This window comes from Gavia stellata, chromosome 25 (assembly GCF_030936135.1).
Source record: "Gavia stellata isolate bGavSte3 chromosome 25, bGavSte3.hap2, whole genome shotgun sequence".
Taxonomy (NCBI): Eukaryota; Metazoa; Chordata; class Aves; order Gaviiformes; family Gaviidae; genus Gavia; species Gavia stellata.
In genome coordinates, this window is record NC_082618.1 from 3886483 (window position 1) to 3910996 (window position 24514).

General features: G+C 43.5%; 1 protein-coding gene across 1 annotated transcript in view; it reads left to right on the forward strand.

Moving 5' to 3' along the window:
* Positions 1–24514, forward strand: part of MYBBP1A (MYB binding protein 1a) — a 62636-nt gene that overhangs the window by 28930 nt on the left and 9192 nt on the right. The window contains exon 24 of the mRNA XM_059829207.1: positions 16875–16988. Coding sequence (XP_059685190.1) covers positions 16875–16988 — 114 coding nt within the window. The remainder of the gene's footprint in view (positions 1–16874; positions 16989–24514) is intronic.

The following is a 24514-nucleotide window of genomic DNA, read 5'->3' on the forward strand; positions in this document are numbered from 1 at the left end:
AGGATGTTGCTGTCAGTCTGATGTCTTCCACAAGCACTAAACACATTCTCTCAAATTCTATTTTGGAAAAAAAATGTGTGTGAGCTTGTTCTCGCTTCCTCCTTTCTTAATGCAATTTGATCTTACGACTGCAATTGTTTTCCAGGAGACCTTGACCTTCAGATTACTTCCTTGTGCCTTGTTTCAGTGGGCGCAGTGTTGCTTTTTCAATACACACAAAAGGCTTGGTTTTTTTGGCTTCCGCTGGTGGAGCGTAAACTAGGGATCAAGATGTGTTTAATTTAATGATTGTTGCATGACTCAGCTACATACCAGAACCCTCCTGAGCCTTAGGTGAGGAATGTCTTCCTGGTTTATTTTTAGCAGCATCAGTATGATGAGCATAGCTACAGTAACATCTCGTTCTGTAATTGTGCGGTCTTGGGCTGTCCCTCTGATGCTGTTACAGCACAAACCCCTCTGTAGTGCATTGTTAATTGTGGTGAGGTTCTTACTGCAGTGCCCCCCGACCCATTCTCATGCATGCTGGGGCTGCCAGAGGACTGGATGAGTCCATGAACTCATGCTTCTACCCTAATAACTTCACTCTGTTAGCCTGAGGATCAGGTGAAGAAGGAAAATGTGTGGCTGGTTGCATTGCGGTACCCAGGCGTACTGCTGATGCAGGCTCCTGCAGGGAAGTGCATACTCCAGTTGCTACCTCTGAACTGGAAACAGGCTGAAGCACAACCTTTCTGGAAGCCTGGACTGGAACAAGCATGCTTTTCCCTGAGAAATCCAGCTTGTTGACCAGCGGTATTGGAACCCGTTTGGAAAGGAAGACTAGTAATTGAAATATCCACTACTACCATGAGTAAGGTGCTGTCCCCACATCACTTGTACTGGCAGACATTTAGACCACTTCTAGTCTGTAACTTTTTCCTAGAGTTTAGGCAAATGATTTGATACCTGTCCCTTGTTCTTTTCCTTTGGGAATGGCACTAGGAATGTACATTTCAACACAATTACAAAGAGCCTTTGCAATTGTTTCTGCACTGTGGTCACACATCAGTTTGGATGCATCCCTGTCTTCTTATTTACATGTAAAGCTATATTGATTGAGGGTATTGCAGTAGCTGGGAGCATAATGATGCTATATTTGTCCATCAAGTGAGTTTATTTTCTTTGATTTGGCTAGAGCTTTGCAAAGCTGATGTAAGCGCAGAGTTGTCATGAAACTCATAAGTAATTTTACTTAGTGTGGAGATGAGCATGGGCACTGAGGCAGAGTTCAAAATGTCATCTTATGTCATATAGATTCATTAATATTTCAAAATGTGTTTTTATAAAGCAGTCTGTGACAAGGAACCCTTTAAGATCTATCTAATAGAGAGTGTATTTTAGGTAAGGTGCTAATTAATCTTGGTGCTTTGGCAGTCTCCCCAAAGGGATCAAACATATATAGATAAAATTTTACAGAACTGAACCAATTCTGTGCCAGAGCTGCCATCACCAGAAGAGTAAAATATGATCCCAAAGTCCTGCCAAAGAGGTCTTGGCTGATTGACAGTTATCCTTCTGAACGGTTTATTTTCTATGTAAATATCTAAGTTAAAGGTAATTAAACTTTAATACAGCAAGAACAGTCAAAGCCTCAGAAGCCAGCACCCCTCTGTGTGTATATGTGGGAGTATTTCTCTTCATGCTGTGATAGATGAATGGATCACTACATTAATGCACTGTGCCTTGCCTGCATTCTCACAGATAGTTTCCAGCAGGTGGTATAGGAAGGACTTGTTATGGAATGTTTCACATAAGCTGTTAGTAATAATGAAGCAGAATAAACCTGCCCAGATAAGTACCAGCACCAGTTCAGCTCTACCTTCTTTGCATCAGAAATGAGGACTGGGCTGCTGGTGCTAGCTAAGCAACAGGCCATGACTGAAAGCTACCAGTCCTTCAAAGCATCCTCCGTCCCCTCGGCAGAGGTAGGACATGCTGCGCCTGTGTCCTCCGTAGAGGTGTCACTGGGGGGGAGCTCATCCCAGGGTCCGGTTGAGGTGAACAGAGCTTCAGAGGGTGAGTTGCCCACAGGCAGTGATAGCTTCTTGTGCGATAGACTGTTACAGTGGCTGTTGCTTGCAGACTTCTTCCTTTTTGTTTTCCTCTGTTCTTCTTCAATGAAGAGAAATCGTTTGCAGCTGGAAAATGTATGTCAAACTGACATGCTTTGGCTCCAGTCAGTGTCCTACTCCTGTTCCTGTTTTTATTCTATGTAAGGAGATGGTCAAGGAGATCCTGTGTTTTGCAAGGTAAAGCTGAACTATGGGTGGGCTCTTGTGCATTTTTGAGCTGTCTGATCATAAGCCAGCAAAGCCCTGTGACATGTACTAGCTCTAGGTATGTAAACTGTCCCTCTGAAGTCAAAGGGGAAATAGTTGAATGCTTAAATGCTTTGCTGGGTCAGGGCCAGAGCGCTCTACATTTTTGTGTAGAGATATTTAATTCCTAGATCTTTAGGATGGTTGTGGATGTGAATTATTGCATCCCAACCTTCCATTTTTGAGAGTGTCTCTTGCATTGGGAGAGCTCAAAGAAACTATCTTCCTGTGGCGAGTTAGAGGACATTGGCAGCATCTATAAATAGTCTCTGATGTTCTTTGGAAAGGTGTCTGATGCCATAATAAAATGCAGTGCTCTCTGATGAACTGCTTTATAAGCCATGTTTCTGTCTCCCTTTCCTCTCACTTGTGTGAGATGGTTGAAAATTCAAAAAGATCCGTTTAAATTTTTCAGGTCCTCCTGACTGCATTTAAGCTGAGTGCTTGAAATCCCATGGCATGAGTTCTTACTTGTATTTGCAGTGAGAACTTTGTGTGCTCGTGGTGTATTTTGCTTGAGCAAGGGACTCCTGTCACTGAGTTTGCAGGGTCTCTTTGGAGCATCATGCATGTTGTTAGCTGTTTATGTTTGTTTATTTTTTTCATCATAGCATTTTTTTAGTTATATTTCTTGGTGCCTTTTAATGGCCCCTGTGTCTTTTGCAAAATGTGTCTAGTAGATAATGCCTGCATTGCCCACATACAGATCCATAGTGATACTAGGCATTAATTGACTGGCACAGATAAACTGCCCTGTTAGCAGACCCACTCTTTATATTCCGCCATACTTAGTGCAGCACGAACAGCATATGAAAAAGCTCTTACTTGCCTCTTTATTCTGATTCTGGAGATACAGACTGTTTATTCTGCTCACTACTGTTCAGCTGATTGTGTTGATGACCGTGTAGCAAATCCTCAGTAATGGAGGAAACATTCTGGTCTTTTGCTGGGAAAAAATAAGAGAATTAAAAGGTCACATACGCTTTAGTTGTTACTGTAGACACAGCTGCTGGCAGGAGCTATCCAAGGATGGGACTGATCGGTAGCATTAACAGCCCTGCATATTGGATGGACTTGCTGAGTTAGGTATCTACCATATTTGCAGTGATTTTCCAAGACTGAGTAATTTCCTAGCCTACTAAATTAAACTTGCCATCTGACACATGGGGAGTTGATGGTTTTTAAAAGGAGAGTAAACCACCCAAGTGTGTTCTGCTCAGCCTGACAAACATAGCCCCTTCGACAATTTGATGAGTAGATATTTGTGTAGAGCAAATGGGAGAAGTTTGCTTGGAGGCAAGGTCATTGCCATGTATTTAATAACAGCATAACAAAAACAGAAGGGGAAGAAATGTCTGTGGTTGTGATGAAATTGGTGACTATCTCAGTCATATGGGCTTGAGTTATATTCATGGTCCAAAATATTATAAAAATGTCAAGATAGAATCCTGTTTTGTTGAAGTTCTGGGTGATGATTTCTGCTGTGTTTACAGTGGGCTATTGGATCTTGGTTTGGAAATACTAGCAAGTGTGGTGAAAGGGTGTTTTGTTGGCAAGTGAAGAAAGATTAGGGCTTCTGCAGCATAAAATGAAATGCCAACCTGGGCTCTATTCACTGACAAGGATGTTCGTAAGAGTTCGTGTAGAAAGTGGTAGATCCCTTTTTGTTGTTGTTTGGGGATGGGGGAGGAATGGGATTTGGCTGCTTCTGTTTCTGCTTTCCCTTGCCATGTATTAAAATGCTGCTCTGCAAAAGTTAAAGCACAAGAAAGGAGTTCAGATTTCTCCACAGGATTTCTCAGCAACCTCCTAGCAGAACAGGGTCTCAAGCCATGTCCCTCTCCCCAAGGGCAATATGCAGTCTGTCATGTCATGGTGCTTCTCTCAGTGATTCTGCAAAATGAAAAGGACTGCTGGCCAGCGTCCGAATTGATGAATCTCCGAAGTTCAACCCAGTACAATTTCCAACTTTTTTTTTTTTTTGCTTAGCAGTGCTGTTTACTTCCATGTTCCAAGCTAACAATTTTACTGACGTGTGAGTACTTTTTTTTTAATACTGCTTGAAAGCTAGACTTCAATAGTTGACGTTTGAGTGAATTGGAATTCTAATTTCTCATTATCTGCTGATAAATGTTCTCAAAAGATGAAAACCTTTGTCCTTGCAACATCAAGACCGGTCTAGTGAATCGGGGACAGCAGCTACAAGGCACACAGTGCCTAGGCAACATGGGGTTTTTTTTGAATGCGTACTGCTCTTAAATCTCCTAAATTATTAAATTTGACTTTAGCAAAGTCTCTTTAAATAGGCTGCATTATGCAGTAGCTGCCTTCTGAATAGCCTAAAGAAAATCCTATTGCATGTCTCTCCTGAATTGAGGAAAATCGGCTTTGTTGTGCAGAGGAGACATCTGGTTTAGAAACTGTTTGGAGGAGCAGCCAGGAGAGGGAACTGGAGGGGGCAGTTTTGGTTTTAGTCTTTCCAAGGCATGCAAGTAACTTGAGGTGTCAGTGGAGCTTCTTGGTGTTTGATAATACAATGTGTATGTGGGTAAAATAAAAATTGACAAAATGAAAGCTTTGGGATAGGTTGGGGTGGTTTTTTTTTTTTTGTTTTGTTTTGTTTTTAAGAGGAAAGCCAGGGTCAAGAGAAAGGATAGTGCCCCAGATGATTTTGCAAAAGGTTTCTTGATATTTGGTAATGTTTCTTTGAGCCTCAGCTACTGGGACGTTCTGTGAGAATCTTTGCTTTTATTTCTTAACAAAAGGGCATTTCTTGCTCTGGTGTTTAGAGTGAGGAGCTTCTAAAAGCAAAGTGGAAGTGCTCCAAAATAAACAGTGCCATATTAAGAAACTAACTTGTCTTTAGATTTTTTTTTTTTTTTTTTTTTTAAATTTTGACTTTGTTCTTAACTTGGGAGAGAAGTGTATTTGGCAGTGGAGAGGGAAATGGGCATATTTCCTGATAATTATTTTTTAATGTGGGAAGGGAGAGGCTTGGATGCATTGCACAGAATCCGTTGCTGTTCTTTTCTCCTCTGGTCTCAGTACACCCTATGGCACCAATATTCCCCACCAATGTTTCAGTCCTGTAATTGGGCATTACGGAAAGAGCAAGAAAATACCGGTGCTCATGGGTGCTCATCTGTGCTCTGCTACTGATTCATCTTGTGTTCTTGTGGCTCACTTAATTATGGCATCTTTTTATTTTTCAAGAATTTAGGATAATAAGATATTGACTTTTTTTTTGGAGGGTAACATTAAGTCTGATTGGCCTTTCTGATGTGGTAAGTGGTTACCCCAGGGAGAAATTAATCTCTGTGTTCACCAAAGCAGCAGACCAATATATGGATTGTTCTGTATGGATTGCTGTGTCCTGAGGGTCTGCCTGCTGGCCTGTGGTGAAAGAAGAGCACAAGGTAAATAATGTCTTCCCCAGCCCTGAATGCTCACTAGCTGTATCTTTGTTGTGTGCAAATGAAACCTTCAAAGCTAGTATCTAACACCATCAGCCAGGCCTGGCCTGGGAGTCCAGTGTGTTAGTTTATATGTTCATTGTTTGGACTGCCCAAATGTCCTGCAAATCCTTAGTCTCCAGCAGAAAGCCTGCCAGTGAAGCCCAGTATTTAATGTGCAGATATCCTCTGAGAAATTGTGGTGTCAAATCTTCTCCCTGTGTGTACTGACTCACCTCTACTGCCTTTAAAATCTAGCAACATCTTATTTCTGTTACTAGTTCTTGTTTGATTGTGGTGATTGTAGGAGGGAGCTTTGATTTTTATTTTTTTATTTTTTAATGATTCCCCCCCCCCCCCTTCCCAGCTGCCAACAGAACAGGGCTGAAGGAAGCAGCGGTACGTGTGCCCACTTGTATTGGGCACAAAGGTCCTGTTGCAGTGAGCAGGCTCGTAGAAATGGTCTCCTCTGGTCAGGCAAGTGCAAAATGAGGCTTTTGCTCTGACAAGAACATCCTCCAGAGCACTGTTTGCCGAGGAACCAAGCACGGAAAAAATCCACTCCTCAGCAGCAGTGGAGAGAACGTGATTTGCCGAGCCCCTGATTAAACAAATTAAGTAATGATCTTTTAGGGCGTGAAGAAACCTGTATGTAAGTGAATACTGTCTATGTGCCCTGGTCTGCAGGCAGGCTGCTCCAGTGTCTTGACTGCTAGTCCTGGGTTTTCTGCCTGCTCAAGTACATTTCAAAAACCATGCTGGCGTGACTTTGTCAGTGAAGGCAATGACTATTTTTACCTGTAGGGCTAAGGCTGACATAACTCGCGTAGGTGCAGCTGCATTATATAAAGGTGGTTTCTGTAGGGTGTAGCTCATTCCACATTTTCAGCCAGATTGAGCGGTGGTGGTTTAAGTGCTTGTGTCTTGCAATAGCTGTTTTCATCTTGTGGAGGAGGAGGATGTGCCAGCATAGCTAATGTGATAAAACTTTCTCTAGTATAGGCAAGTACTCTGTAGCAGCAGAATGAAGTTAACAGCCCCTCTGATCGATGCGACAGCTGCTCTTGAGAGCCTTGGGAATAGTAGTAGAATTGTATAGATTTCTTAACTTGTCATTGCTGCTGCTTAGAGCAGGACATCTGAGCCACGGGTGAAGAGGTTTATGAAGGATAATAAAGAGGAGAGGAGACTCAGCAGGAGGGGCAGAAAGATGGCGATTTCTTCACAGTCAGTTTTGTCTCGATTGTTGTCTTTCAGGGAGCTTTGTTCTTTTTCAGTAAGCAAGGTAGTAAAACCTCAAATCCAAAAGCAGAGCCTCCAAAGTGGGGACCAAGAGCTGAGTGTGGCACCACATCCTGTGCAAGTTTTCCCCTACTTGCAGGTGTTTTAGCAAGAGATTTCCACCACCCCTCAGTCATTGGTGTTGAGCCTCTCTCATGGAGGTGAGACCCAATTTGCCTGCTACTGAAGGGACTTAACACTCCACCTAGCAGGTAATGAGCAGGTGATTGCTTTTCCATTTTTTCCATTGCTGAGATAATGATTGGGAAGTTGGCCTGCACTAGGAATTACTGGGGTCATATGTTCCAGCAGCTTAAGAGGACACACAAACCCTTGTGTTTGCAAACTACTGTTTAGCTTGTTTAGAAACCAGCTAGAGAGAGGGATGTTGGCTCTTTCAGAGGTTTAGAAATAAAAGTTAACATTAAAAAAACCACAAACCCAACAGAGTTCATTGATGATTTTTTGCACTCAAGAAGGCCTAAACAGATCGTCTGCATGATGATGATCAAATGAGCAAAATGTGTCTCGTGTGTGACAATAACTTTCAATGTGCTAATATGCAAGCTGTTGTGAGCTGTTTAAAGGTTCCTGGATGGAAAGCATCCTGCCGTATCTGTGGAAATGTGTTTTTTCACTAGGAAGGAAGAACAGGTACAATCTACTTTGCATGAAACTGGGTTGCAGTACAGGTTGGCTTATTCTAAAACACTGAAAATTGCAAGAGCTTGATGACCTAGGATGTTTGGTGGGAGTACACTGAGTAAGATTGCCTTTCTCATCCAAGGTTGTAAAATGTGATTTAGGTGTCACTTAAATGCTTCACATGTTGTAATTAACTAGCCTTGCAAAATTTTTCTCATCTAGGAACTTAGTTTAAGCTGTAACATATCATTTGTTTTGATCACTTTTTGACAAGGAGAATTTTGTTCCTGGGCTTGTTAATCTCCTATTTGGTGTTTTTTTGGCAAGGCCAGACTGAGGGAGGGCTGGGAGGAAACTCCTTTCTGGCCCAGAGCATGGTGCTGGTGCACAGGGAAGGTGTGGGAGCAGGGGGTAGTGGCTGAGGGTTTCTGGTCAGTGTTTACTACTTCTGCATTATTGTGCCTTGTCTGTTCCTGGAGGCAGGAGGGCAAATTTGCAGACTTGGAAACTGGCATCTGGTAAGACAACTTCTGTGCTGGCCAAGTTCTATCCTGCTCACGTTCTGCCTACCTCAGACAATATTGGACCTTGTCAAGGCTGGCTGAGGGAACGTCTTGAAAGAGCCAGTGGATTAGTCTGAAGACACTGGATTGTAGCAGGAAATACTGAATTCAGCTCCTGAGCCAGATGATTGTGCAGAAGAGATTTTCATGGTCTTTCCTGGGTCAGTGTGAGCTCTCTCTGACTCTGCTTGCAGGCACCAGGAGTCTGCGTAGCGACGGATAACATGGCTTCCCTGCTGAGTGCCGAGGCACCGCGCCGTGGCAGTGCTGTCACGCAGGCCTGCGTTGCCCCTGCCCCTGTGTGCAGCAGGCCCTGCAGACAGGAGCTCTGCACAGGAGGCTTTCTCGTACTGGCTGCTGCAGCGTGGTGCACAGCAGGGCTTCGAGCTCTGCTTGAGCCTGGCGATGTCTCTGAGCCAGGCTGGACGGAGGAGGCAGCCAGGAACAGGGTGCAAGAAAGGCACTCCCTGGGTCCCTTAATCAGAGGGGACAACAGGGTAAATTTGGAGTAAAAGTAGTTGTCTAATTTATGATGCTGCCTTGGAGCATTGGCAGCACATTTTTAAACCAAGAAGTAGCTATGGAGATGCTCAGGTGTCCTGGCATGGGCAGTTCTGCATAACCAAACACGCCAGCCTTGTCGTAACAACCCTGCTTATCCCAGAAGGGGCTAGCACTTTTCCACTCTGAAACCTTTAGGATAGCTGCTAAATGAGAATCTTGGCTCCACTGCTTGTGTGCGCCCTGTTTCAGCAGTGGCGAGGAAGTTAACTGTTTTTGGGAACAAAAATTAATTTTTTTCTTAAGCCACAGCCAGAGCTTTGCCTTGTCCTCCCTTCCCCTTGAATTTGAAGCATATATGGAACATGTATGTGTGCATGGACCATGTGTGAAGTACTGCAGTTACAGCTTGTGGCTTGAGGAAAATTGATTTGACAAATGTTTCTTAATACCTCTGTTTTTCACTTTTTACATCTAAAGCCTTTAAATAAGTTTTGTATGTTTTAAGTCAATAATTGGTGTTTGATGCTTGTTCAGTGAGGATACTTTTTAAGGATCTTGAAGGATAATGTTTTGTTTGTCCTTAACTTCGGAAAAAATCTTTTCCCTCTTCTCGCCTCCCCCAGAGAATTTGCAGCTTGGTCCTGTTGAGGTCAACAGGCTGTGTGAAACTCCAGACTTTCAAGTTAGTCACAAGTGTAAGTCCTCTGTTAAGTATTGTCATGACAGTTCCTAGCCAAGATGACTGTCTTGCTCGCAGTGTTGGAGTGCTGGGTCTTTTATAATTCTGATTACAATGTGTCAAGGAAGGTTAGGAAACTTGCATATATATAGCTTACATTGAACTGCCTTTGCTTCTGTACTACCTGCTGTGAATTTGCCGTACGGAACAGGGAGCGCAATTGTTGTGAGCCTTATTCTTCTTTCCCTTTAGTAATTTGCCCTTTTCAATAAGCTTCTAGGCTGTCCTAACTTGGACTCTGCCTGCCAAACCATTATCGAACTTATAGCTTATAGGCTCAGAAATGCTCAAATGCACAAAACAAATGTGGCAGAGAAATGAAAAGCAAACCCTGAAACTCAAGACTGCTCTGTTGGAGCCTTTCTTTCCATCCCACACCCAATGTAAATGTAAAAATAGAGTAGTTTAGCTGTGGGAGCAGAAATGGGGATAGATTGGCACTTGCTTCATGGCTTTGCATGCTGTTTGTTTTCTTTTTACAAAAGCTTTGACAGTAATTGGAAGAGACTTCTGCAGTGGTGCTCTGGATATCCTGCCCTGAAGTAATAAATGACAGGTTATTCTATAACCAGTAGTCCTGTTAGCTGGAGCTTGCTGTGGGTTTGGGTTTTTGGGGGGGTTTGGTTGTTGTTTGGGTGTTGTGTTTTGTTTTTTTTTTTTTTTAACGTGTAACTAATTGCAGATAGCTGAGGAATTTATTTCATAGTTTGACTATTTCTTAAAATTCAACGAAAGCTTATTTAGAATTTCCCATATTCTTGGCATATGTTCTCTTACCCCAGCTTTCCTGGTAGCATTTGTCATGAATGCAGTATGTGATTCATGTGATTGCAGTCTCAAAGGGCTTGGTAGGTGAGAATTTCTAGAAGTGCAGTTATTTTTTGCCATATCCCTATGGTTGTAGAATAGTCTTAATGTTGAGGAATATGTACTGAGAGCTGCTGTTTTATAATGTGTGCTGGCACTGAATCAGATGTGCTGGCAGGTAAGGTTATGCTGTATCTTTGCTGCTGTAGCACATATGCCAGAAGGGAGACATCAGTGCTCTGAAATACCAGTAGCCTCCGTGGTGTGGTACTACCTCTATATTTTTGTCTCCTGGACTTCCAGGAGCCGTGAAATGATGATAGCACAAACTTGTAATTTTCCAGGTAACGTTTCCTTTTTGTGTATATAAAGGGAAAAAGAAGCTCTTGCCATGCTGGTGACACGCTTCATGTTGATAAAACTGTGTCCGCGATGCAAAAATGATAGACATAGGGTGGGGAAAATCATCTTGATGTCTTTGGTAAGCCTTTAAACTCCCCACTGCTTTTGTTGTAACGTGCAGGGGGGTCTGATGTAGCTCAAATACTGTCCTGGGTGAGACCTAATGAGATGTTTCTGTCCTGCCATGTGCTTCAGGCAAGCCAGTTAAACTTACCACCTCTCTCCTGTAGCCGGAAATGCCGTAAGGGAATTTGGAAGGGTTCGTTAGCTATAACCTGAGATCATCTGACAAAATGGCTGTGTGAAAACTGGTGTTTGGCGTGCTGCAGTGCGGGCACATCTTCAGTTGTGAAGATCACCTCCTCTGATGGGTGATCTGCTGATTTCAGTGTCTTTTCTCATGGGAGTGGGTCTGTGTGGCATCTTTCTTCACTTGCTTGCAAAGCCGCCTCCAGCCAGCCTCCTAAAACACTTGGGACTGAGAAAAGCATTTCTTTTCGCATCAGAAACAAGTGTCTTCCTATTAACAGTGTGCTTTTCTTTGAAAACCAACCCCTCATCTCTTCAACATTGCAAAGAGAATCTCTAGATCATTGCAAAGACTTGTTTGGTTTTGGCTTTTCTCTTTCACACCTGCAGTGATTGAACGACATCTTGATCTATTCCCCTCCATCCAGCTCTCCTGGGCGGTGGGTCAGCTGGATGGTGACTGGGGAGAGCTGCTGTTCTGATTTACACGGCTACTATGCCTGTGCTGGATATTTGCTTTCAATAAGAAAAGAGTGGCTAAATCGGTAGGGGTTAATCTATTGCTTGCCATTTTAAATAGCCAGGCTGCATGTCTTGTCCTTTACTGTGAAGGGTAAAGGTAGGTTGTATAACCCAGCAACCCCGCCAGCTTGCACTCCTTTTTAGCATCTCAATAAGGTAGGTGAGCACATCTGGGCATTACCAGCACATCTCGTTTACTGCAGTGAGCACGTTTACTATTTCAGAAAGAAATCTTGACTGTTTATACTGAATAGCATTTTGTATAATCATTGTAGATAAGAAAGAAATAAACAAAGCTGGCAGAAAATCAGAGGGCCAGCGCTGCAGTTAGTTATTGTTTGTTCTTTTCTCCCACATGGACTGATAATGAGCGTTTCTGCCTCATTTAGTCATATGGTTGATAGATATGTGTGGGAGTGTATGTATGTATCTACTGTTCTTGCTTGAATAGACTTTGCTTTTATTTATTTTTGTTCTATTTTATGGTCTTCCTTTTTAAAAAATGACATTAAGGAGAAAATGTTTTGATTAGGCAACTGGGTGGCTCCTAGGGCACAGGATGGGCTGCAGCATTCTCTTCTGCCCTTAATAAAAAGCTCTAATGTGGCTGTCAACTGCTTGTAACTATTCTCACGCATTCTCATTTCAGAGATTGTGCATGTGGGGGGACGACAACTCTCTCTTCTGAACTGGACTGGAGTTTGGTAGCTGGGACTCTTGGGTCTTCTGCTATTTTTGTCCATTTGTGAAGTGTTGATAATACTTGGCTCTCTCGTAGGGCTGTCATGAACACAGCAGGCTTGATTTGGCACTGAGAAAATGCAGAGAATCTTCTATGATATTCTTGGGAACAGTATGGTTCTGGCAGCCTCCAAAATTGCCAAATGCTTGTTAGACATTAAAAAAAAGCAGTGATGCTGGGGAGGGCAGGAGGGAGAGGGACAGAACTGGGTAGTTGTTGAGCTCCAGGTCTGTGCTGGATTTTGTGGGAGTACTTTCCAAACTTCGAATTGCTGCTGGTCTGTGATGTGATGGTAAAACATGCAGCTGGTCCCTGTATCATGTCTAAAAGACACATCATGAACAAGTTAAGGGTAAGTGATGGGCTGTGAGAAATTACAGGGGTCAATAGTGTTCTGATGCAAAAGATTTGAACTAGCTGGGGTGGCTTGGCTCCTCCTAAGGTGTTCTGTGTGTGGCCTTGCACTTCAGAAGTCTTGGTGAGGAGGTAGGAGTTGGTTGTGCAAGGTCAGTGCCTCCTCTAGTGAAAAGGTCCCAACTGCTTCTGAGGAAGCTGTAAGAAAGCAGACAGGAATCAGTCATGTGATGTGTGTATTGGAAAAGTTTCTTTTTACTACTGTTTTTTTTCTACTGCTTAGCAAGGAGAGGGCTTGTGTCTTTGAGTGCAAGCTTGTAAAATCCTGCTTTTATTTTTTTTTTTAAATGTGTGAATGAAAACGTCTTGCATGCTTGCATTCATGTAATTTTATTGCACACCTGTATTTTCTTGCACGCATGCACACACACACTAGAACCTCAGTTTCACGGAACAGAAAATAGGTAGATTTTGTGACTATATTTTATTTATAAAGGATCTTTTTGGATTACCAGTATTGTCACAGGAGCCCCACCAAATGGTAGTGGCGTGTGTTTCAGAGGTGGCTAGTAATGGGAAGAGCCTCATTCCAGGAGATGGCTTGAAAAATCCTCTGAGCAGCCTTTTTTTCCTTTTTTTCTTTTTTTTTTTTTTTTTTTTGGCTGTTTTCATAAAAAACGTTGAGTGTCTTGGGCTCCCAAAAATTAGGCTAGCGTGATATGTCAAGATGGGCAAGTAAGATGGCTTGTGGTACCTGGCAAATCTGACTGGCCCTCTAAGGCAGGTGCGGGGGGGAAAATGAACATTCACTTCCAAATGCATAGATGTTCACACCTCTAACGTGTCTACTTTCAGCTGCGTTGTATCCATTTATTTGAGAAGATAAAACAAGGAAAATGAACTTGAAAGAGAGAGCTGTTTCTTTGTGACCTCAAGGAAATGGTTTCTAGAGAACTGACTCACTTTGGGTCTTTCCTTACTTTTGCAAAGTGCTCATACTCTTAGCCCCTCTTATATTAGGTGCTAAAGCATGTGTTACCTGGTAAAGCTCCTGGAGGTCATGAAAGCGATTCCTCTTTGAGTGTTTAAAATCCTTTCTGCGAATCCTGCAGGGACTATTCTATGGGGAGCTGTTTCATGCCCTTCCAGTCAGTGGTTTGACATTTCTCAGCCCTGACAGATGAACTTGTGGCTGAAAAGCCATTGCTGAGGACTGTTACTTTCCAAGGTGATGTGGCAGCTTTGTGGTCCTGGTTGCTAGATTGTTTTCTCTGAGTACATTTACTTATTCAGCAATCTTGTGATGACATCCAGGATCCTTTTTCACATGCTGATAAATGCTGTGAGCGAGGTGTGATGGTTGCACCTCTTTCTAAAGAAGAAACTTGGTGCCTCTCCCGTCTTGGTTTGAACTTGCAGGGTTGGGATGGCATCAGCGGGAGGAGTGGGAAGTGCTGTTTCTTATGGGTTTACCCTTGGAGTGGGATTGAAGAACTGGCTTTTAGTTTTGGTTCTGCCCCTGATTTTTCTGGCTGACTCCGCTGATGTCAGTTCCTCTCCCTGTGGTTTAACTTTCACTATTTAACTGTGCAGTTTGCTCCGGAAAAAAAGGCTATACGAGAGCTACGTGTTAATAACTAGCTCTAGGAATAGAAGACTCACTGACTCTGTGGTGGCTATGATAACCTTAAACTACAGCATAGCATGGTACTGGGCACTGAGGACCTTGTAATTATTAGTGTCACGTTTGCTCTCTGACTGATATGTTCTTAAGCCAAATTTTATTTCAACGAGCAAATACATGTTTTATTATTTTTATTCTTTCAAATGAGAAAAGTTGTTCATGCTTAGTACTAAATTGTCACTGCGTTAAAAAACAATCAGGAAACACAGAATTGTGTTGAGTACAGCAATAGCAATGTTTTAATTGCTTGAAACTCAAAACATTTTCTATTCGCTTGAATCTAATGTATGGGCTGGAGGCGTGAAATCTTTGAGTGTGACAAAATTACTAAAGAGTGATAGCACCAGCCAGGATTCTCAGATGACTGGGTGTTTTGCCTTCCTCATTTGTGACCCACAGAAGGGAACGTTCAGTAGGTTTTTTTCCTTTCTTTTAAAATAATTTTCAAGCTTAGTGCTTACTGAGGACTAGGTCCCGTTCAGGGTCTGTTCTGTCAGTCCCAGCATTTGAGTCTCAGGTCTCCAGAGCTCCTTGTTCCTTTGTATGGCTTTGATTTCCTTCCAGTTCTCATTTTTCTCAGATTTCCTCACTGACTTGCAGTGCTCCCACCCACTGCTGACTGGTATGATTCCTGAGCAGGCCCTTATCACTGTGGCCTCTGGTCCTCTGTCTGCCTCTTGAGTAAATCTGTAGTCCTGAGGTACCATCAGGATAGCTTAACAGGACCCTTCTCTGTGCTTTGCACCTGCTTGCATATGAATGCTTTTGTAACTGTCAAAGAAGAGATGGTGCCTTGAGGTTTATGACCCTGCCTGAGCCTTTCAGAGAGTTATGGCCTTTCATCTACTCCAAGGGTCACGTTCTCTTTGTAATTGCACTAAAGTGACTTTTCACTACGTTTAGTACATGCATGCAGACATGCCATAATTTGTTCTGTAAGACACAGCCTCCCCATAATTACAAGGAATATGTAAGCTTGCCTGCCTATAATATGGCATTAGGGTGCTCTCTCTCATTAAATCAACATAAATCTTTTGACGTAGTCTCGTTGGTTCCCTGCTGCATTTTCTCCCTCAAGTAAAGAACAGAATTTCTGTTTGTGAGTGAAAGCTTGCTCTATTTGGATAATTCTCTTTATTGGCCATACTGGTGCAGGCTGGAGGTAAGCTTACGTAGATGTGTGACATTACTCCTGTAACACAAATATGAGCACTGGAATTATCCAATGTGGGACCTGTATTCAGTGTCCTGTCCTTCCCAGAAGCCTGGAGTATGTTGTGTAGGAAACATAGACCTCCTTGAGCTCGTCAGGTGTCCTGTTTGACTGCCTACAATTTTGGATCATCTTATTGCTCTCAGGAGATCCAGGGATTTCTTCTCTTCCCTCACTTTGAATTCTTCAGTAAATAGTTCCCTAAAAATGCTCCAGTAGAAGTGTGGTTACCATATGGCCAGTTTTTAGCCTCCTGCTACATGTTTTCCAGGTTGCTTCCTTTGGACCCAAGGGGTAGCTGGAGGCCAGGCTGGGTATCACCAGGCTGCATTCTTTTCTTGAGGCCTCTTAGACTTCTGGTCTCAGTGGTGTCTTTGATAAAGAGTGGTACCACCTCTGCTCAGTTGTTTTCTGTAGGGTGGGTTCAGTTGCAACGTGTGGTTAAAAAATGGCAGCCCTTGCTTTCTTTGGATGAGATTAACTCTTGATCTAATTCCCAGTGATTTTTGGTATTTATACCTGCATTCAATTTTGGTCTGTGTGATGCAGCTAGAGGCAACATTTTTTCTTTATGTGCAGATAGAATTTGCTCACTAACTCCATGCTGCTACAAAAATTTTCCCTTTAAATCCTCTAAACTATTTGCACTAATCCTCATTAGTGTATTCTATGCATTTCTATCATTTGCTTTTATCTATTGCTGCATTCTTCTTGCAGCTAAGAAAGTCTTAAAATAGGAATTCTGGAATAGAAAAGGACTTTTAAGAAGATTGGAGATTACTGTTGGTTTTCTAGTGGCTACTCTTTTCATTGCTGTGATTCTGTATACACTTAACAAGGGAGTTTGACTCCAGGGCAAGGCTGAGTGCTGCTCTGAACAGCAGTTTCCATCTACGGTTCCTTTGAAACGAAGCATTTGCTAACCTGCCAGCTTTTATTTTTGTTTATTTGTGCCTACTGCATTCATCAGGGCAGGGTAAAGGGTACAGTCACGCAGGGGGCTGCCTGAAGACTTTTGGAGACTGAAAGTGATGCGCTCAGAGCAGCTACTAAAGCATATTTTGGATATTAATGCCTAAATCTAGAAGCAGCATGATCCCTCCCCTCCCTTTTGACCCCCTCTTTTAAATACATGCATTCGACCAAAACCCCCCACCCTGTCTCCTGTGACCCTGTTAGGGTCTAGAGAATGTTTTCTAACAGAGCGACATACATGTTGGTGAGGATATGCAGCATCTGTAACGTGGTTTTCCCTGGATGCTGTGCTTAGCTGTTTGCTTCAGCAGGGTATTTGCATTGCTAACACCTTCCCTAGAGAGTGCTGAGTTTCACGTCTCCTCTCCCCTTTCTCTTTCAGGCCCAGGCCTGTTTGCTTCTTCAGAAGGTTCTGCTACTTCGTGAACTGAAGCTCCTCATGACGGAGGAGGAGTGGGAGGAATTGATCAGAGAAAGCATCAGCCAAGTGACAGAGGTAACAAGCTTCAACATGTTAAATGTATAGATAGCACCTAATGGGTGCCACTTGTACTAGTGTGGTGCTCATTCTCAGAGCTGGAGTCTGCAGCTGTGCTCGGCTTAACTGATCTTGGAGGGGTTGTGCCTGCTTGCACCAGGTGTGAGTAGTGTCCTCCAGGATTACAGCATTCTTGTAACACCGCTGTTTAGATGTACCTTCATAGAGTGCAAGAAATGTGCCTGCTACAGCTCAGCGGTGCCTGTGTGTGGATCCAAGAGACAGAGCTCGAGTTTTAGGGAATACAGTCATACAGATCAATTTAAGGTGGCTTTAAAAAATAAGTTTTGAATCAAAAGGTATTGTGAACATTGACTTAATTTCAGAAAATGTTACGGAAGTTCTGTATTTGTATGAACTTCAGGGCCAAAGAGGTAAGAGCTGAGGTGCACTGGACTTCTGCCTCTGGTGCGTTGCAGGCCTTCTGGACCAGACTCCCTTGCTAATATTGTTTATCAGGGAAACCTTAAAATCCATCGGAAAATAATTTGTACAGAGAAAGCAGTGACAGAAATTGCAGGGCTCCTGATTCAGTGGCAAGCGCGTATTGTACCTGAAGACAGTTTTTGGGTGCAGCTGTTATGTAGGAGGTGATCTGTGGGCCAGGAGACTGAAGAAGCAAATGCCGTTCAATTATATTCTTGTGGATTGACGTGGGGGGAACCAAACAGCCAAATTAATGTTATGATGTGGTGACTAAACTTGATGACAGAGGAGATTCCAGTCTTGGTGTTCCTACGTAACTGTATTATTGTCCTCTTTCTAAGTGTAGCTTTCATTCTTTACTTCCTCCTTTAAATGCTGGATACATGCTAATTTAGGCCATTCTGTAATTCATCCTATTGGAACAGAACAATTAGCTCTGTTTTAATTTGTCAAGGAGGGACAAAATCTAAGCAAGTTTAAATTAAGGAATTTGGAGGTGCTGTTTATAATTCTTGAGGAAGCAGGTAATCCTGAGTTTCATTAAATAGCTTTTATTTAATGGTTACATCAGGAATGCAATGGGTGGAGTTAGGTATGGTTTTATTTTCCAGCTACATAAAACATGCCGCTCCTTCCAACCCGGTCATCTTCATGTTTCTCTCTAGCAGCTGAATACCTGCAGGACTGGGTGATTCACTGGGAAACCACAAACATTTACAATGCCTTTATGTTGTTCTCGTCAGGGAAAGTTTACCAACTTGCAGCCCATCCAGTATTCTAATGAGCTTTGCTACCAAAGCTTCCTCAGTGCCTCTCGTTTTCTGTGGTCATCTGTGTTTAAAGAAAAATCCCTGGGAAATATTGTCAGTTTGTTTGGGCTGTCCAAGGTATACCCTACAGGCAGGAGGCCTCCCATACTATTAACTGGCAGTGGCATATAGGTGCTAGTTCTCTTTTTGGCCTGAAAAAGCCCTGACAACATTTTACAGAGTGCTCTGCTGGTGGACATATATGTATTGGGTTTTGTCTCCCTCCCTTCTGCTCCCCCCTTGCACTAACACAGTGCTGGTATGGCTCCTTGGAGTTGGGGCAGCTGCACATCTTTAAATGTTGCTGTAATTAGGAGGGATCAAGGACTTTATACTCCATATAACAGTTTTGATTCATAGCCAAAAGCTGACACTTGTGCTGCAAAACTTTCTAAAGCTGCAAAAGGTATTCTGTGTCTTTTTGGTGGTGCAGAAATGCTCGCTTATCTGAGTAATAGCTGTAAAAACATGTAGTGGGTCTATGGTGTGTTAGAACAATACTCATATCATGACTGATCTCTTTTGCAGATGGTAAAAATCCCCTGTAGCAGAAGTCAGAGGCTGGAAACTGAGCAAATTCAGAATCTGTAGAAAGTATGTATTTGTCAGAGAGTAATGCACCATTAAAATAACTTGTTGAAGAGTTCATTAGCTATGAATCTCCAGGTGGAGATTGTGTGCTTGACTGAAAGAGGAGCTGCAGGTTGGGTGGAAGTTACGGGCTTGATGCTGAAATTACAGGATGACTTTGCTTGGACTGTGTTAGGCAAGAGCTTGGGCTAAACGATAGCCCTTTCTGTTCCTGATGTCCTCACGTGCCTCTGATTATCGAGAGGGTAGGGAGGGAATTTGCAGAACTGAGAGTTTCTCCTGCAGCTCGGTCTCATCCCTTTTCATCTGAGGCTTGTTTTGGTGGGCCATTCCAGGTCAGCCATGATTTTGGAGGTGGGTATGTAGGTAGGTAGATGTTGGCATGTGAGTGCTTACCCATGAGAACCTCAGTTGAGAGCAATAGTTCATGATGCTGTGGAAGATGAAGTTTTATTGCTCTACCTCTAGTTGAAAGGTCTGCATTTTGCTGTAATTGTCCATTCCTGCCACCATCCCTCACAAATAGCTGTTTTAAGAGGAATAAATGATAATGCAGGATTTTATACCTTTCTTTGACCCAGGGAGAAGTCTTAAATAACCTGAGAAGGCCAACTCTTTAACTGACTATACTGATGTGCACTTGTAATTCAAGCAGCAGTGTTGTTCACAAGGAAGCTGTCACCTGAAGGCCTTGTCCTTGGTCAGATTTGCAGCTATGGGGCTGGTAGCTCTTGAAGTGCGGGGTTGCCAATTGCAGGTGTAAGGCTGTGAGAGAGGATGGGATGCTATCTCCTGGTGTCTGCCTTCTCACCCGGTCTTGCCTCAGTGATTGCATTGCATACCTGCAGATCACCTGGTGAGGAGCAGGGAACCTGGAATGGTTTTAGGCAGTGATATGTGCTGGAACTGGGAAAGAACCAGTGTGAGAAAACTGCGGTCTTGGATATCATTGAATTATGTGTGCAGAACTAAGAGGCAGATGAGGGAGAATCAACGGCCAGGAACTTTAAATGAAGAGACAGCTTCCTGAAATAGCAGCTCCGGCTGCTGTGAGGCAATGGCTCTTGTGCTTACATAAGCTAACTTAACCTTATTTGTTCCCAAAATGTTTAAGCATGCTTATAAAACATACATCACAGTCATGAGGAATTCATGTTTGCCATCTCCTTACTGTCAGCGAGGGGAGTCTTGATATCCTAGCAGGTACTTTGGAGTTGACTTGTTCTTGTGAGAGCCCTGCTTGCTGTTGGCTTGTTCTGCTGGGTCACCTGGGCAGAAAGCCTTGTCCCCAAGCCCTGGGACTGCAAAGGTGAGGAAGCAGAGAAATAGCTCTGGCACAGTTTTGGCCTCCCAAGTCCTAAATAGTTACTTCACACAAAGCAGAACCTTGCTACAGTTGTTCAAGTTTATTCTAATGTTGGGAGTCTCGACAACTTGGTTGTGTTTACAGTGTGAAGAAATAGTGTTGCTTCATGTTGTAAATGACAGAGCTCACCTGAGATGCTAGAGCATCTTACAGAGACTTCTTCATCTTCAAGAGAGCTTTGTTCTTTTATCAGTAGGTCTCAAAGCGCTTTACAAAGGAAATTCAAACCAGTGAGTTGTTGATGTAATGAAGAAAGTATTTTGCAGAAACCCAAGAGCTAATGTATTTAGTTTACTAAAGTTGTTCACCCTGTTTTACAGATGACATGCTTGGCTGGGAGCTGAGCCAAGAATCAAACCTGGGTCTCCTGAGACATCCCAGAGACCCTCCTTCTGCATGGACAATCTGACTGTTTCTTAACTTGGCTTCAGAACAGCCCAGTGTGTTGGATTGCAATCTCTGTCCCCATGTTATCTAAGGACGATGCTGGTTGTTTTGAGTTCAGGCTGCCCGGAGTCATGCAATGAGGCTGGTGATAGAGCCTGAGAGGTCTAAGTTTCCCGTTATATGCAGGGAACAGTAGCACGGTTTTGGTGAGGGATCCCTGTGGGGCTGCCAGGGCTCACACACTGTCTTTTTGACTCTGTCAAGCTCCTCTCAATTTGGTCTTTCAGTTCTTCCAGTTGTCATTGTGGGTGCATTTTGGTGTTTGTTCCCCTTGTTAGATATATTTCTGTTTTCTTTCTGATATGGTACAAAATTGCTGTCTTGGCTTTAGAGTGATCTTGAAGCCCTGCCAATTTTTTTAGTAACTCATTGACAGATTTAGGGCAGGAAGCTCCAGGATCTGAATACATAGTTTCATTACCTTTTTTTGTCATCCCTTTCGCAGGGACTGGCTTGCCCTGCTGAACTGAGGTGCTTTGTGTAACTCCCGACTTATGCTGAAACTCCCAGTTACGATGTGAAAGTCAGGGGGAAGCGGGAAAGGATTTTGAGGAATGTTTCAGAAAAAAGTGTATTTTCACAGCTGAGCAACTTGAAAACAAAACAGCCCTCAGAAAAACTGTTGGTAAAACTGCTTTCTCCAGCTTGTACACAGCAGTTTCCTGAGGGTTTCCTTTGTCTGTCTTCTGCAGTAAGTACATCACAGGAAGGGCCCAACTTTACTACTATTTTTTCCTTCGCTTGTTTTGTCAATGTCATATCCTGCATAAGGGATGGGAAGAGCAGATAGTGTTCAGGTTGGCTGTTTGAAGCCAAAATGGGATCAAGGCATCCTGGAATGTAAAAATGTTCGCAGAATCTGATACCTAACTTCAGTGCAAGACCAAAGCGCTCTCAGTCACCAGTATTGGAGACTTCTAGATAAATATACACGTAATCCTAAGCAGATGTATGTGATGCCTCCTTCCACTTAGGTGGTTCCTTAGACTTGAACTGGGCAGGCAACCGTATTTTGGTAGAAAGGCATGAATGTAGACAGACAGGGGATTACATGGCCTGTGCAAGAGATGGTATAGATAACCCAAGACCTCTTTTCCAAGACTGGTATTGTTTGAAAGTTACTGTGTGCTCTCTGAAGGCTTTTATTTTATGGCATTAGAGGGTTTTGTTGCTGTTGTGTTGTTCAGCTAGGGATTTAAAATAACTAGCTGGAGCCACTCAGAATGTGTGGGGGAGAGAGGGATATACTATATAGCCTTCCAGTGTAGACATGCCCTTCATTTCTGAAGGGCATCACATTTGATTATCAGTGTCTTAATTTGTAGGGAGATAAATTATTAACAGTGACTTCATCAAATCTCTAAAAAAGCCGTTCTTCAATTTTTTTCTTGAAGATTGCCTGAACTTTTATCTGTCCGTCTTTATAAATTCTTAATTCATTGCCCTTTCTCAGCCTCTTAGCTTGTAAAATGAGGCCAGTAGTGATTTAACTGATATCTTTGACGTGCTTTCAGAGTACTGGATGTCTCTGTGGAGAATTCGTTCTCCTCTGTTCCCTCAGCTGTCCTGTATGGTTTTTCCCTGCTGCATTTTCATACAGTCTATGGAAAAAAATTATAAGGTCTTTAAACTTGGGAAAGCATTGACATTTTGTGTGAGAATGGCTTCTGGATTTTGGGGCTCCTCCCTCTAATAACAACCAAAATAAACATTGCAAAAAATGTCCTTTAGTTATACCCTTCAGCATGTGGGTCTACTTAGCCCCCTACTTCCCCTCTCTCGGTCAGGGACAAGCAGAAGCTTGGTGGTTCCCTTCCCTTTGTGAGCATTTCTCGATGACTTGCTTCTGCTAGAGATGCAAGGAAAAAGGTTTTGAACATGTATACTTTGAGTCTTCAGAAACTTAGTGAGAGAGAACAGAGGGAGGAGGGATTGTCGGTGCTTTGTTTCCTCCTTTTAGTGCTCTCGGCAGTGGCTGCTGTGCTGTTCAGGTGGGTGGTGTGAGAACCTCTCCTTGTGTGCTTGTGTACCTTGAGTACGTGGAGTTGGAAGTGGATCTGGCTCTGTGGATAGATGGAAACTGGTGTGAAGTGGCATACTCCTCCCTCCTCCCCTCTTTGTCTCCCATTATTTAGCCCTAAGTTCTAGCTTGGGTTATACTATTGTATAGTGAACATTGTCATGAAAGGAAGTATTTGGGGGTGGCTTGTCTGGGTTTTGGGAAGCTCAGAGTTGATTCTCTGTCATGGTCTCCGTGACTCAGTCGTGTTACTTGGCTTCTGCGAGCCTCTGTAAAATGGAGGGAATGATGCTGACTTACCTCTTAACCTCTCAGGAGAAATGTGAGAGTAATTACGGGTGAAGTGAGGGTGCTTACATCGGATAGTAACAGGAGCTATGAGCATACAGAATACTAGAAGACTTCGTTTGGTTGTCAGTTTGTTATTAGCCGCTCAATAGCAGAGGAAGGCTGTGCCCCTCCCAAACCTCTCAGCTTATCTGTATGTGGACATGGGAAATCGTGTGCTTTGGCTCAGGTAACGGGCACACGCTTGTAGGGCCCCAGCCTACTTGCTGGGACCTCTCTGGTGTGACTCTGGTAATGGGCACACGCTTGTAGCGCCTCAGCCCGCTTACTGGGGCCCCTCTGGGTGTGACGCCGCCATAGGGACCTGAGCCACAACGACAGCAAAATGCCAGGTTGTGTCTCCGCGCTGGGACCCTGCATGCAGCGTGGAGCTAGGGCAAAGCTTTAGCTTTCACGGTCAATGTGGAAGCAGTCAGCGTACTGAGATCAGACCTCTTACGCGCTTTCTCGTCGTGACTGTGGACGTTCAGTAGGGTGGAAATTTTGCTGAGCTATTTGCTGCTGGAGAAGAGAGTTTACCTTAGCAACCTTGGGCTGTACCAGGGGGTGTAAGGTCGTGCAGGGTGGGTGGAGGTATGTGTTTTGCAGAAGGCACTTGGCACTGTATTCAGCCACAAATCTGCACATTTATCCATCAGCATCAGGTCTGTTATGGGGGAGGAGGGGGAAGGATGGAGATAGCGCAGTGTGCGGAAAGAATGCAGGTTGGCTGGGCTTCTCCAGCTCGCGGAGCAGTGATGGATCTGTCAGGCTGATCCCACAGAGGGGAAGGGCTGTTTGTTTTGAACAATGAAATAGGCTGAAGGACATGCTGGGAATGCATAAATATTAAATGGTATTCAAACTTCCAGCTAGGAAACATGCTCGTCTCTTGGTAGCAGAATACTCCTCTGCACTCTTGAGATACTGCTGTCTTGTAAGTCTGGGCTAAGTGTGTCCCCGACTGTGGTACCTGTGAAAGGGGAAGAGCTGCAGGCGGTGTGAATGTGGAGGCTTACAGAAACATTGCTTGGCTCCCTGTAACCGCATATTGCCATTTCCCTTGCAGTGAAAGCTGGGCAGGGACTGGGATGCTGACTTTGGCTCTAGATGCACATGCGCCACTTCTTGCTATATTGCAGGTTTCAGGGGAGTCTGGGGCTTGGACTAAAATCCTACCTGGGAAACTGAGGCATGGAGCTGTGTAGTTAACACCTCTTTCTAGCTGCCAGCCCTCTGTCCTACTTGTATGACTGAATTACTGCAGGTATTCACCTCCTGTGCTCTAACAAACTTGTTTTATACTTTGTGAAGACGAAGAAGGAATGCTGTAAAGTGCAAAGAGAGACGGAACAAAGGTTGGATCCTGCAGATACCTCCATGTGTGATGCAGGAATTAGGAATATAAGAAAAAACACTGATTGGTAAGATGCTGGAGGTGTGCTGTTCTTACAGAAATCCTAGAAGCAGAGAATTTTGGATCCAGGAGTGCCATCCA